At 37.2% G+C, this 12,942-nt stretch overlaps 1 protein-coding gene across 3 annotated transcripts in view; it reads right to left on the bottom strand.

Annotated features, from left to right (window-relative positions):
- Positions 1-12,942, bottom strand: part of MELK (maternal embryonic leucine zipper kinase) — an 84,259-nt gene that overhangs the window by 68,421 nt on the left and 2,896 nt on the right. The window contains exons 2-4 of one of the 3 annotated variants that reach the window (XM_079113531.1): positions 5,320-5,415; positions 3,852-3,937; positions 433-549 (exon numbers count right to left, since the gene is read on the bottom strand). In XM_079113531.1, the coding sequence (XP_078969657.1) occupies positions 433-549; positions 3,852-3,937; positions 5,320-5,377 (261 nt within the window). In that variant the 5' untranslated portion in view covers positions 5,378-5,415. The remainder of the gene's footprint in view (positions 1-432; positions 550-3,851; positions 3,938-5,319; positions 5,416-12,942) is intronic. The other 2 variants (XM_079113532.1, XM_079113533.1) reach the window with 2 other exon arrangements.

Raw genomic sequence — 12,942 nt, 5'->3', positions numbered from 1 at the left:
GGCACAAAACACCAAAAATTGCCAGCAAACACCAGCAATCAGCAAAGACTCTCCAGAAGAAACCAAACTTACCCATGTCTTGATTTTGGAGGACTTCTATCCTCTAAAATCTTAAAACAAATTTTTGCTGTTTTAAGCCATCAGGTTTGTAGTTATATAGTACTAAAATAGAATCCTTCCCCTGGGACCAAACCTGACATATTTCATCCAATAATCTAAACCACCTCATTAGGGGTATATTAGGGAGAATACATATACAATGAATATCCACTGTGTTATATATGTCTACTTTAATGATCTAAATTGTTATAGACAGAACTCAAACAGGCAAACTACTTAACATTTACTTTAATCTTTCAGGTGAAACATAATTTTCTCTCAACTATTGATAAAGTGACCAAAAGTCTTAGGTCTCTGGAAAACACTACTAACCTCAAGAACTATGAATATTTTGTTGGCTGTCTCCAACACATGATAGAGTTGACATATATGCTGATGTCTCAAATTCTTCAAGGCATCAATCTCTGTTTTCACCCGGGGCAAATCACTCTGTGACAAAACATCATTTCAAACAAGCAATAATTTAATGAGAAGTGTTCCTAGCATCCACATCAGAAGTCTCAATACTAAGTAGAAAAACTATCAAGAGCTCTAAAGCAAACTGTTCGAAAACACAGGAAAAGTTGGGCATGGTAGCGCACACCTGTAATCCCAATGACATGGGAGGCTGAGATGGGAGGTTTGCAAACTCAAGACCACTCGCAGCACTCAGCAAGGCTCTAAGCAACTTATCAAGAACTTGTCTCAAAAAAATAAATAAATAAAGGCTGAGGATGTGGCTCAGTGGAAATGCCCCTGGGTTAAATCCCCAGTAACAACAACAACAACAAAATGTCAGTTAGGAGCCAGACTCAGTAAGGAAGGCCTATAATCCCAGGAACTAGGGAGGCTGAGGCAAGAGGATTACAAATTTGAGGCCAGCCTCAGCAATGTAGCAAGATCCTATCTCAAAATAAAAAGTCTAATGAGCTGGGGTTGTAGCACACCTACATTCAATCCAAAAAGAAAAAGTTGGTTAGGGAGAAAGATGGGCCAGGCTGAAAATCTTGGAAAGATAGAAACCAAGAAATCCCAAGTAATAATAAAACCTTATTATAAAAACAGACTCAAACTAATCATCAATGGCTCAAGATTCAATTATCTAGAACTATGCAACCAGATGATGGGTCTTATCAAGAATCTATTACAAGTGCTTGCTTTAGCTGCACATACACTAAAGTAAAACAATGCAAAGAAGAGTAGCATGGCCCCAGCATAAGGATGACGTGCAAATTCATGAAGCATTCCATATTTAAAAAAGAAAAAAAAAAACTTAATTGCAAGCCAGGCACAGTGGTGCATGCCTGTAATCCCAGTGGCTAGGGAGGCTGAGGCAGGACGATCACAAATTCAAAGTCGGCTTCAACAACTTAGTGAGGCCCTAAGCAACTTAGTGAGACCCTGTCTCTAAATAAAATATGAAAAAGGGCTGGTGATATGGCTCAGTGGTTAAGCATCCCTGGGTTAAATTCCTGGTACCAAAAAAAGAAAAAATTGCAACTCAAAAAAAAATTTTCTTTTTTTGGTGAGAGAAGCCTGTTGACTAAAACTCTGGAAGTAGTTGAAATAACTAAAATAAGCATAAAATAGAAAATATTAAAAAAAGAGCTTAGAAATAATAAGCTAATGTTGTCATATTGATGCTTTAGGGTAAGTTGTTTTGTTTTCCCTACAATACTGGGAAATAAACCCAAGGCCTCACACATGATAGGCAAGTGTTTTGCCACTAAGCTAAACTTCCAGTCCAAGATCAGTTTTGAGTATTGAAGTGCATGATGCATTTTATAATAATACACATTTTTGTTGATTAAATGTTTGAAGTGATCGAGTGAATTAGTCATACTAAAGTTAGAACTAAAGTCTAAATTGCTCAAGGGAATTAATCAAATTTGTAATCAATGTGTAAATGCCCAAGAAAAATGGTTTTTTAATATTCTTTCATTAGATTAATGAATATAGTACTGAGAACTAAAAAAAAAAAAAAAAAAAAAAAAAAAAAAAAAAAAAAAAAAAAAAAAAAAAAACTGAGCAAATAGCTCATTTCTTGAGTGCTTGCCTAGCATGCTCAAGGACGGGGATTTGAATCCCCAGCACCTCAAAAAAGAAAAAAAAAAAAACAAAGATTGAAGATTGAATTATTATTTGACAGATTATTAAAAATAATATCTGATTTTTTAGTATAAATTTTGAAGAGAATTCAAAGAACTGAATGACATTTCTATTACAAAACTTAATCTCCTTTGATTTACTTATGTATGTTAATCATCACTTATATCCTTAATTAAAAAAAATAAGGTAATGATTAATGTTAAACCCTGTCTCATTCCAACAATAAGGAAAACATTTAAAAAATATTTTTTTATGTTTCATAATTAAGAACATGTTATGGCTGGGATGCGGAGTATGCCTGTAGGATGAGGCAGAAGGGTTGCAAGTTCAAGGCCAGCCTGGGCAACTTAGTGAGACCCAGTCTCAAAATAAAATCTAATAAGGACTGTGGACATAACTCGGTGCTTGCCTAGCATATGCAAGGCCTAAAATGTTTATACTGTTTTACTAAACTGTAAACTATGAATAATTATAATACTAACACAATCCAGAAGAAAAGTTCCTTTTTTTTGTTTTTAACTTTTTTTTTCTTGCAGTACCAGGATTGAACCCAGGTCCTTGTACCTGCTAGGTAAGCACTTTACCACTGACCTACATCCTGAGCCCCTTTTGAAACAAGGTCTCACTAAGTTGCCTGGGCTGTCCTTCAACTTGTGATTTTCCCGACTTAGCCTCCCAAGTTGCTGGGATTACAGACATGCACCACCATGTCCAGCTAATTTTTCCTTTTTTTTTTTTTTTTTTTTTTCTTTTCTAATACTTAAAAGACTTTGGTCAGAGAAAACATTTAATTTTTAAAATTTATCCTTAGAAAAAGAAACAGCCAGCTACTTGGGAGGCTAAGGCCAGGAGGACTGCAAGTTTGAAGCCAGCCTGCACAAATTAGCCTAGACCCTGTCCCAAAATTAATAATAAAAAGGGCTGGGAATATAGCTGGGTGGTAGAGCACCCCTTTATTCAATCCCCAGTAGTATTAAAAAAAAAATAAAGAGCCACAGATATATACTGAGATATATATTGAGAGACTAGTAGCAAACATTCAGCAAAAGACTAGAAACAGAAAAAATTAGAAAATGATGACTTCAAACACTAAAAAGGTATAGAAGGCCCAAAAAGACCATCAATAAAGATAGGTTTTACTTCAACATAAAAATAATAACTTTATATACATTATAGCCAAAACCACAAATTGAGTGGGCTATTTTAGGAGGTAATGAGCAGGTTAAACCTAGAAGCATTCTCAGATAGGAAAAAGAATGATTAAGAAAAGGATTGATTACTAAACTTCTGATGTCACTTTGAATAAAAGGCTAAATATAAGATTTATCTATGCTACAAAATAGATCAACATTAGTGAGAGTATTGTGAAAAGGTAAAGATGGGAGATATTAATACTCAGAAATTCCTCCAAGACTATGAAACACCCACCAAAAAAATGGATGCTACAGAGTTGAAATGCCCCACCTTAAAATCTGAAGGACAAAGTAACCCTACCACCCAGAATTCTTTAAAACCACACATCTAAACACTTTTTAAAAACCACAGAAATATTATTTTAAGAAAAGAGTAGTAACTAGGATTTTCAGGTTTTTATCACAAAACTGTTCTATAAGAATATTAAAAAATAATAATTTTAAACTTACCCCTAGGGCATTTTTATCCATGATTTTTATAGCTACCATCTCTCCAGTGAGGATATGGCAGGCAAGCTTCACCTTTGCAAAGCCACCTACATACAGGAAAACATATGACAAAGAGATGAACAAGGACTCAAGCACAAACATCTGTTCACATATTTTTTTAAAGCTTCCATTAAGCCACAGTTTTCTGGAAATGTGTGGCTCTTTCTTCTGTCACTTCTCAAGCGTTACCTGTGACCTTAGCCTCTTCTCATTCAATGTCTAGCTGAAGTTTATTTTTTTCCTACGATGACAGTATACATCTAATTTTGTAATAAGAGAAAAAAAGAATTTACTGTTTAGAAATATGCTTTATGATTAACATTGAAATTAAATTTGCTTTAATAATTCACATTGCTGGAATACAATATAAAGTTGCTGAGATCATAGACAAATTATATAAAACTTCCATTCAGTTTTAAAACTCTGAAGATAAACAATTGCTTCAAAACTAGGTCAAAAGCTGAATAAATGTTTCTCCTTAGATTTCTCAATCTTCAAATTAACACTTCCAAAAAGAAGCTTCTGGTAGTCTGTTCCAAATTCTTCCCCATTCTATTAATAAGCAACTCCATTTTCCCAGGTGCTCTCAGGCCCAAAATCCTGGAATCATCTTTATTCCCTCTCTTTTCTAGCACCACCCCATAGCCAAACCATCAACAAATCCCACTGGCTTACTGTGGGAGAAATACATCAATAGTTACATGGGGAAAAAAGAAGCAGGTACTTACTAGAAATGGTCTCTCTTATCTGAGTGAATATATATAGATATACATATATATCCCATCAACCCATCAAGACTAGTGCACTTCATGTTTTACTCTACGTTATACTTCAATAACTACCTCACCACCTTCACTATCATCCTCTTCTGAGTCACCATCATTGCCAGAGTCACTCACCTGATTTACTACAATACCTTCCTAACATCTCTCTGCCTCTGCCCTTGCCCCACCCAATTTTTTCACCACCAAGCAGTGACTCACTGAAAACAAAAGTCAGAGCGCTCCTTGGTTCAAACCTCTCCAGTGACATTTTTTTTTTTATTTCTTTACATTTTTTTTGTTTGTTCGTTTGGACGATTACTTATTTAGGATATAAGTCAAAGTCCTTGCAATATAAGGCCTCTCCTACTACTGTCCTCTATCCTTGCTCCACTTTTTCTTAGATAGAAAAAAATTTTTTTAATATTTTTTTAGATGTTGATAGACCTTTATTCATTTATTTATATACATTGCTGAGAACTGAACCCAGTGCCTCACACATGCTAGACATGCGCTCTACCACTAAGCCACAACCCTAGCCCCAGGTAGAAAATTTTAAAACAGTATTAAGTTAGACTAAAAAGTTTATGACTGACCAAACAGACTATACTCTCAAATAGCTGATCTAGCCTCTGCCTCCAAGGGGAAAAAAAAAAAATAGCAATCACCTGTTCCAATAGTTTCATATAATTCATAGTATTTGAGAAGTTCATCGTAATCTTTCATAGTCCACCTGGAAATATATTCAAAATGACAAAAAGTACCTGTAAGACAGAAATAGCACATGACCAATAAAGGAAATAGTGCCAGATTATCAGATTATATCTTCTCTTTGTAACTGCAAATGTAAATGACGTAAGGGCTGGGATTGTGGTTCAGTGGTAGTGTTTGCCTCACACAACTGAGGCACTGGGTTCAATTCTCAGCACCACATGAAAATAAATAAATAAAATAAAGGTGTTGTGTCCATCTACAACAAAAAAAAATTTTTAAAAATCAAGAATTAAAAATAAATGACGAGATCCAAGATGGCGGACTAGAGGGAGGCTGCGTTTCTTGTTGCTCCTTAACTCCAGTTTCAAGCAGAGGATTTTTGTTTCTTGGTAAGGCAGTTTTTGCTGCTTATTGATCCCCTGCTGTTTACCCCATTTGTCTGCTGTGATCGCCTGCACTCTACCAGCATATCCACGCCTTTTTTGAGTGCAGATTGCTCACTGTCAGGCCTGTCATCCGCCATTTTCCTGCCTCTCGCCTGTCCATTGCCTGCCTTACACTTATCCATTACCCAATGCATGAGGTTCACCTCCCGATCGTCTGACAACAGTCAGCAAACTGATCGTTGACCGCCAGTGGAGCACCAGCTGCCTGCTGTTGCCTGCAAGTTCACTGTTACAGTACCTGCAGGTTTGATTACACGTGGCTGCCACCATTTTGAGACAACAGCCAGGCCCCATAGGACCCCTGGCCGGACTGACTGAGCCCCATCTCCAAAATCCCTCAGCCCGACCGATCACTCCCTGCCTCTGGGGCCCTCACATCAACTGACTGCTCCCTAACGCCAGGATCCCCAGACCAACTGACTGCACCCTATCACTGGAACCCCAGACCAACTGATTGCACCCGGCCTCCAAGATCCCACAACCACACCAAACACACCCGACCTCCAGGACCCCTGCCTGACAAACCGCATCCCGCCTCCAGGACCTCCTGCTGACCACGTCCATGCCCTGAGCGGCAGCTCCCCATTTGCCAACACATTTCAAAGCCAGAGCGGCCATCTTGGATAATCCTGGAAGCCATAGCTCCGATCTTTAGGTGGGGCAAAACCCATCCTGAGACGCCTGCTAGAGGATTGAAGCTCATTGTCAGGTACCTCTCATGCATCAGGCTACTGAACTCTGGGAGGTTTCATTACTATATGACTGTTATACTGTAGATTTTCTTTTTTCTCCTTATTGAAAAAGTATAAGTTTTTATTTATTTTTCTTGCTCTCTTTTCCTTGTTTCCTGTTCCCTCAGAGTCTCTTTCTTCTTTTTTTGCATGTTAACATCCAATTTCTTTTGATTACACTCTCACCCTATTATCTAGAACTTCTGTATATTCTTTTCTTATCCCATGAACAGCCACATTCTACATCCCTCTGCATCCTCTTTGTCCTCCACTTGAAACTGCAGACCTTATTGCAAATCTCTTTCTTTTACTGAAGATAATATTTGACCTCATTCTGTTTATTATGACAATTTTGTTATTGTCCTCATAGGGACTATTTGGTCTAGGATTGCATAGTGTCTGAATTGGGCACTGCTAATATTGATGTCCCCTTAAAGAAAGGGTTTTGGAAACCTATAGGGCCACTATAAGCCTATACGGGGAAATCTGCAATACCCCAGATCTGCAGCGCTAGAGGGGAAGATACATGAACAACATGAAAAAACAAGGGAAGAAAATGATCCAAACAAATCTAGATTCTATAGTAATAGAATCCAATGACAGTATGTTAGAAGAAATGTCAGAAAAGGACTTCAGATTATACATGATTAAGATGATTCGCCAAGCAAAGGATGAGATAAGAGAGCAAATGCAGGCAATGAATGATAATACCAATAAGCTGAAAGAGCAACTGCAGGAAGCAAAAGATCATTTCAACAAAGAGATAGAGATTCTCAAAAAAAAAAAACAAACGGAAATCCTTGAAATGAAGGAGACAATAAACCAAATAATAAACTCAATGGAAAGCATCACCAACAGACTAGACCACTTGGAAGACAGAACCTCAGACAATGAAGACAAAATATTTAATCTTGAAAATAAAGTCACCCAAATAGAGAACACGGTAAGAAATCATGAACAGAATCTCCAAGAACTATGGGACATCATGAAAAGACCAAATTTAAGAATATTGGAATTGAGGAAGGCACAGAGATACAAACCAAAGGAATGAACAACCTATTCAATGAAATAATATCAGAAAATTTCCCAAACCTGAAGAATGAAATGGAAAATCAAATACAAGAGGCTTACAGAACACCAAATGCACAGAATCGCAACAGATCCACACCAAGGCACATTATAATGAAAATGCCTAACATTCAAAATAAAGATAGGATTTTGAAGGCCGCGAGAGAAAAGCATCAGATTACATATAGGGGGAAATCAATACGGATAGCAGCCGACTTCTCAACCCAGACTTTAAAAGCTAGAAGGGCCTGGACCAACATATTTCAAGCTCTGAAAGAACATGGTTGCCAACCAAGAATCCTATACCCAGCAAAACTAACCTTCAGATTTGAAGATGAAATAAAATCCTTCCATGATAAACAAAAGTTGAAAGAATTTACAAATAGAAAGCCTGCACTACAGAATGTTCTCAACAAAATATTCCATGAGGAGGAAATGAAAAACAACAATGGAGGTCAGCAAAGGGAGGAACTACCTTAGAGAAAAACCACTCAAAGGAGAAACCAAGCCAACTTAAAAACCAAAAATAAGCCAAATGACTGGGAATACAAATCATTTCTCAATAATAACCCTGAACATTAATGCCCTAAACTCATTAATCAAAAGACACAGACTGGCAGAATGGATTAAAAAGAAAGAGCCAACAATATGCTGCCGACAAGAGACTCATCTCATAGAAAAAGACATCCACAGACTAAAGGTGAAAGGATGGGAAAAAACCTACCAGGCACATAGACCCAGTAGAAAAGCGGGGGTTTCCATCCTTATATCAGATAAAGTGGACTTCAAGCCAAAGTTAGTCAGAAGGGATAAAGAAGGACATTTCATACTGCTTAAGGGAACCATAAATCAGGAAGACATAACGATAGTAAATATTTATGCCCCAAACAATGGTGCATCCCTGTATATCAAACAAGTCCTTCTCAATTTCAAGAATCACATAGACCACAACACAATAATTCTGGGCGACTTTAACACACCGCTGTCACCACTAGATAGATCTTCCAAACAAAATCCAACCAAAGAAACCATAGAACTCAATAACACAATCAATAACCTAGATTTAATAGACATATATAGAATATTCCATCCATCAACGAGCAGGTACACTTTCTTCTCAGCAGTAACGGGTTTCCGTAGTGTAGTGGTTATCACGTTCGCCTGACACTTTCTTCTCAGCAGCACATGGAACCTTCTCGAAAATAGACCATATGTTATGCCACAAAGCAGCCTTTAGGAAATGCAAAAAAATAGAGATACTGCCTTGTGTTCTATCAGATCATAATGGACTGAGAGTAGAAATCAATGACAAAGTAAAAAAAGGAAATTACTCCAACACTTGGAGACTAAATAATATGCTACTGAATGAAACATGGATAACAAAAAACATCGGGGAGGAGATAAAAAAAATTCTTAGAGGTCAATGAGAATGATGATACAACATATCAAAATCTCTGGGACACTCTGAAAGCAGTACTAAGAGGAAAATTCATTGCATGGAGCCCATTCCAGAAAAGAATGAAAAGTCAACAATTAAATGACCTAACATTACAGCTCAAAGCCCTAGAAAAAGAAGAACAGAATAACAGCAAAAGTAGTAGAAGACAGGAAATAATTAAAATCAGAGCTAAAATCAATGAAATTGAAACAAAAGAAACTATTCAAAAAATTGACATAACAAAAAGTTGTTTCTTTGAGAAAGTAAACAAAATAGATAAACCCTTAGCCACACTAACAAAGGAGAGAGAAGACTCAAATTACTAAAATACACGATGCAAGGAAATATCATGACAGACACCACTGAGATACATAACATAATGAGAAGCTACTTTGAAAATCTGTATTCCAACAAAATAGCAAGTACCGAAGACATTGACAAATTTCTAGAGACATATGCTCCTCCCAAACTGAACCAGGAGGACATACACGATTTAAACAGATCAATATCAAGCAATGAAATAAAAGAAGCCATTACAAATCTACCATCCAAGAAAAGCCCAGGACCAGACGGATTCTCAGCCGAGTTCTACAAGACCTTCAAAGAAGAACTCATTCCAATACTTCTCAAAGTATTCCAGGAAATAAAAAAGGAGGGTACCCTACCGAACTCATTCTATGAAGCTAATATCACCCTCATACCCAAACCAGGAAAAGACACATCAAGGAAAGAAAATTTTAGACCAATATCCTTGATGAATATAGATGGAAAGACCCTTAACAAAATATTGGCAAAACGTATCCAAAAACACATTAAGAAAATTGTGCACCACGATCAAGTGGGGTCATCCCTCGAATGCAAGGATGGTGATGGTTTAACATCCGTAAATCAATAAACGTAATCCATCATGTCAATAGACTTAAGGATAAGAATCATATGGTTATTTCAATTGACGCAGAAAAAGCATTTGACAATATACAACACCCCTTCATGCTCAAAACACTAGAAAAAATAGGGATAGTAGGAACATACCTGAACATTGTAAAGGCTATTTATGCTAAGCCCATGGCCAACATCATTCTTAATGGAGAAAAACTGAAAGCATTCCCTTTAAAAACGGGAACAAGACAGGGATGGCCTCTTTCACCACTTCTATTCAAAACTCTAGCCAGAAACTCTAGCCAGAGCAATTAGGCAGACGAAAGAAATTAAAGGGATATGAATAGGAAAAGAGGAACTTAAGCTGTCACTATTTGCGGATGGCATGATTCTATATGTAGAGGATCCAAAAACCTCCTCCAGAAAACTTCTAGACCTCATCAATGAATTCAGCAAAATAGCAGGCTATAAAATCAACACGCATAAATCTACAGCATTTTTATACGCAAGTGATGAAACAGCTGAAAGGGAAATGAGGAAAACAACTCCATTTGCAATAGCCTCAAAAAAAAAAATAAAATACTTGGGTATCAATCTAACCAAAGAGGTAAAAGATCTCTACAATGAAAACTACAAAACATTGAAGAAAGAAATTAAGGAAGAGCTTAGAAGATGGAAAGATCTCCCATGTTCTTGGGTAGGCAGAATTAATATTGTCAAAATGGCCATACCACAAAAAGTGCTATACAGATTCAATGCAATTCCAATTAAAATCCCAATGACATACCTCACAGAAATAGAGCAAGCAATCATGAAATTCAATTGGAAGAATAAGAAACCCAGAATAGCTAAAGCAATCCTTAGCAGGAAGAATGAAACAGGGGGTATCGCAATACCAGAACTTCAACTATACTACAAAGCAATAGTAACAAAAACAGCATGGTATTGGCACCAAAATAGACAGGTAGATCAATGGTACAGAATAGAGGACACGGACACAAACCCAAATAAATACAATTTCCTAATACTAGACAAAGGGGCCAAAAATATGCAATGGAGAAAAGATGGCCTCTTCAACAAATGGTGCTGGGAAAACTGGAAATCCATATGCAACAGAATGAAACTAAACCCCTATCTCTCACCCTGCACAAAACTCAACTCACAATAGATCAAGGACCTTGAAATCAGACCAGAGACCCTGCAGATTATAGAAGAAAAAGTAGGTCCAAATCTTCACCTTGTTGGCTTAGGATCAGACTTCCTTAACAGGACTCCATAGCACAAGAAATAAAAGCAAGGATCAATAACTGGGATAGATTCAAACTAAATAGCTTTCTCTCAGCAAAGGAAACTATCAGCAATGCGAAGAGAGAGCCTACAGAGTGAGAGAATATCTTTGCCACTCATACTTCAGATACAGCACTAATTTCCAGAATATATAAAGAACTCAAAAAACTCTACACCAAAAATACAAATAACCCAATCAACAAATGGGCTAAGGAGATGAACAGACACTTCACAGAAGAAGATGTATAAGCAATCAACAGATATATGAAAAAATGTTCAACATCTTTAGTAATAAGAGAAATGCAAATCAAAACTACACTAAGATTCCATCTCACCCCAATTAGAATGGCGATTATCAAGAACACAAGCAACAATAGGTGTTGGAGAGGATGTGGGGAAAAAGGTACACTCATACATTGTTGGTGGGACTGCAAATTAGTGCAGTCACTCTGGAAAGCAGTGTGGAGATTCCTTAGAAAACTTGGAATGGACCTACCATTTGACCCAGCTATCCCACTCCTTGGCCTATACCCAAAGGACTTAAAATCAGCATACTACAGAGATACAGCCACATCAATGTTCATAGCGGCTCAATTCACAATAGCCAGACTATGGAACCAACCTAGATGCCCTTCAATTGATGAATGGATAAAGAAACGGTGGTATATATATATACAATGGAATATTACTCAGCTATAAAGAATAATAAAATTATGGCATTTGCAGGCAAATGGATGAAATTGGAGAATATCATGTTAAGTGAGATAAGCCAATCTCAAAAATCCAAAAGAGGAATGATCTCACTGATAAGTGGATGATGACACTTAATGGGGGGTGGGAGTGGGACAAGAATGGAGGAAGGAGCGACTGTATAGAGGGAAAAGAGAGGTGGGAGGGGTGGGGGGGAAGGAAAAAATAATGGAATGAATCAAACATCATTACTCTATGTAAATTTATGAATATGCAAATGGTATGCTGTTACTCCATGTACAAACAGAAACAACATGTATCCCATTTGTTTACAATAAAAATAAATTAAAAAAAAAAAAAAAAGAGCATGTGCACAACCACTTGCAATTTGGGAAACGGAGTTCCACCTGAAAAGAACAGAGCCCATGCATCTGATCACTTCCTCTCAATAGTGAAGTACTGGTGCTAGAGCCAGTCTCGCTTCATAAACAGGCAAAACTAGCAAGCCCATTTAAGTTCTGGAATTGATGGATGGCAAGCATCATGTTCACTATCTTCAAGTTCTCTGCTCTGTATTCTGTCCTCATCCAGGGCTGAATTACCAACATATTACATAGTCTTAATAAGGGTACTGAAATTGGGACACCTGGAGTACAAGTTCAACCTCAGGAATGTGATGAGCTTACAAAGGAAGACAGACTAATAAGGTAGGCCCTTATTAGAACAAGGATGGTCATCTTAGAGAAAAATCTGAATGAAATCATCAAAACTCCAAGAATTACAAAGAATTATTTTTTAATATTTCAAAATGTCTAAAGCACTGATTTCATGAATCCTTTTTCTTGGAGAGAAAGGTAAATTATTATCAGTAAAAAGTCTTTAAACTTGGCCAGTGAAGCCAGGTGTTGTGGCTCACACCTGTAATCCCAACAACAACTCAGGAAGGTGAGGCAGGAGGATCACAATTCAAGGCAAGCCAGCCAAGGCAAGACCCTGTTTTTCAGATTTTTGTTGTTTGGGGAGGGATTAGGAGTGCTA

Source organism: Sciurus vulgaris, assembly GCF_902686455.1.
Source record: "Sciurus vulgaris genome assembly, chromosome: 15".
Classification (NCBI taxonomy): Eukaryota; Metazoa; Chordata; class Mammalia; order Rodentia; family Sciuridae; genus Sciurus; species Sciurus vulgaris.
This window is presented reverse-complemented; position numbering and strand designations above follow the sequence as displayed.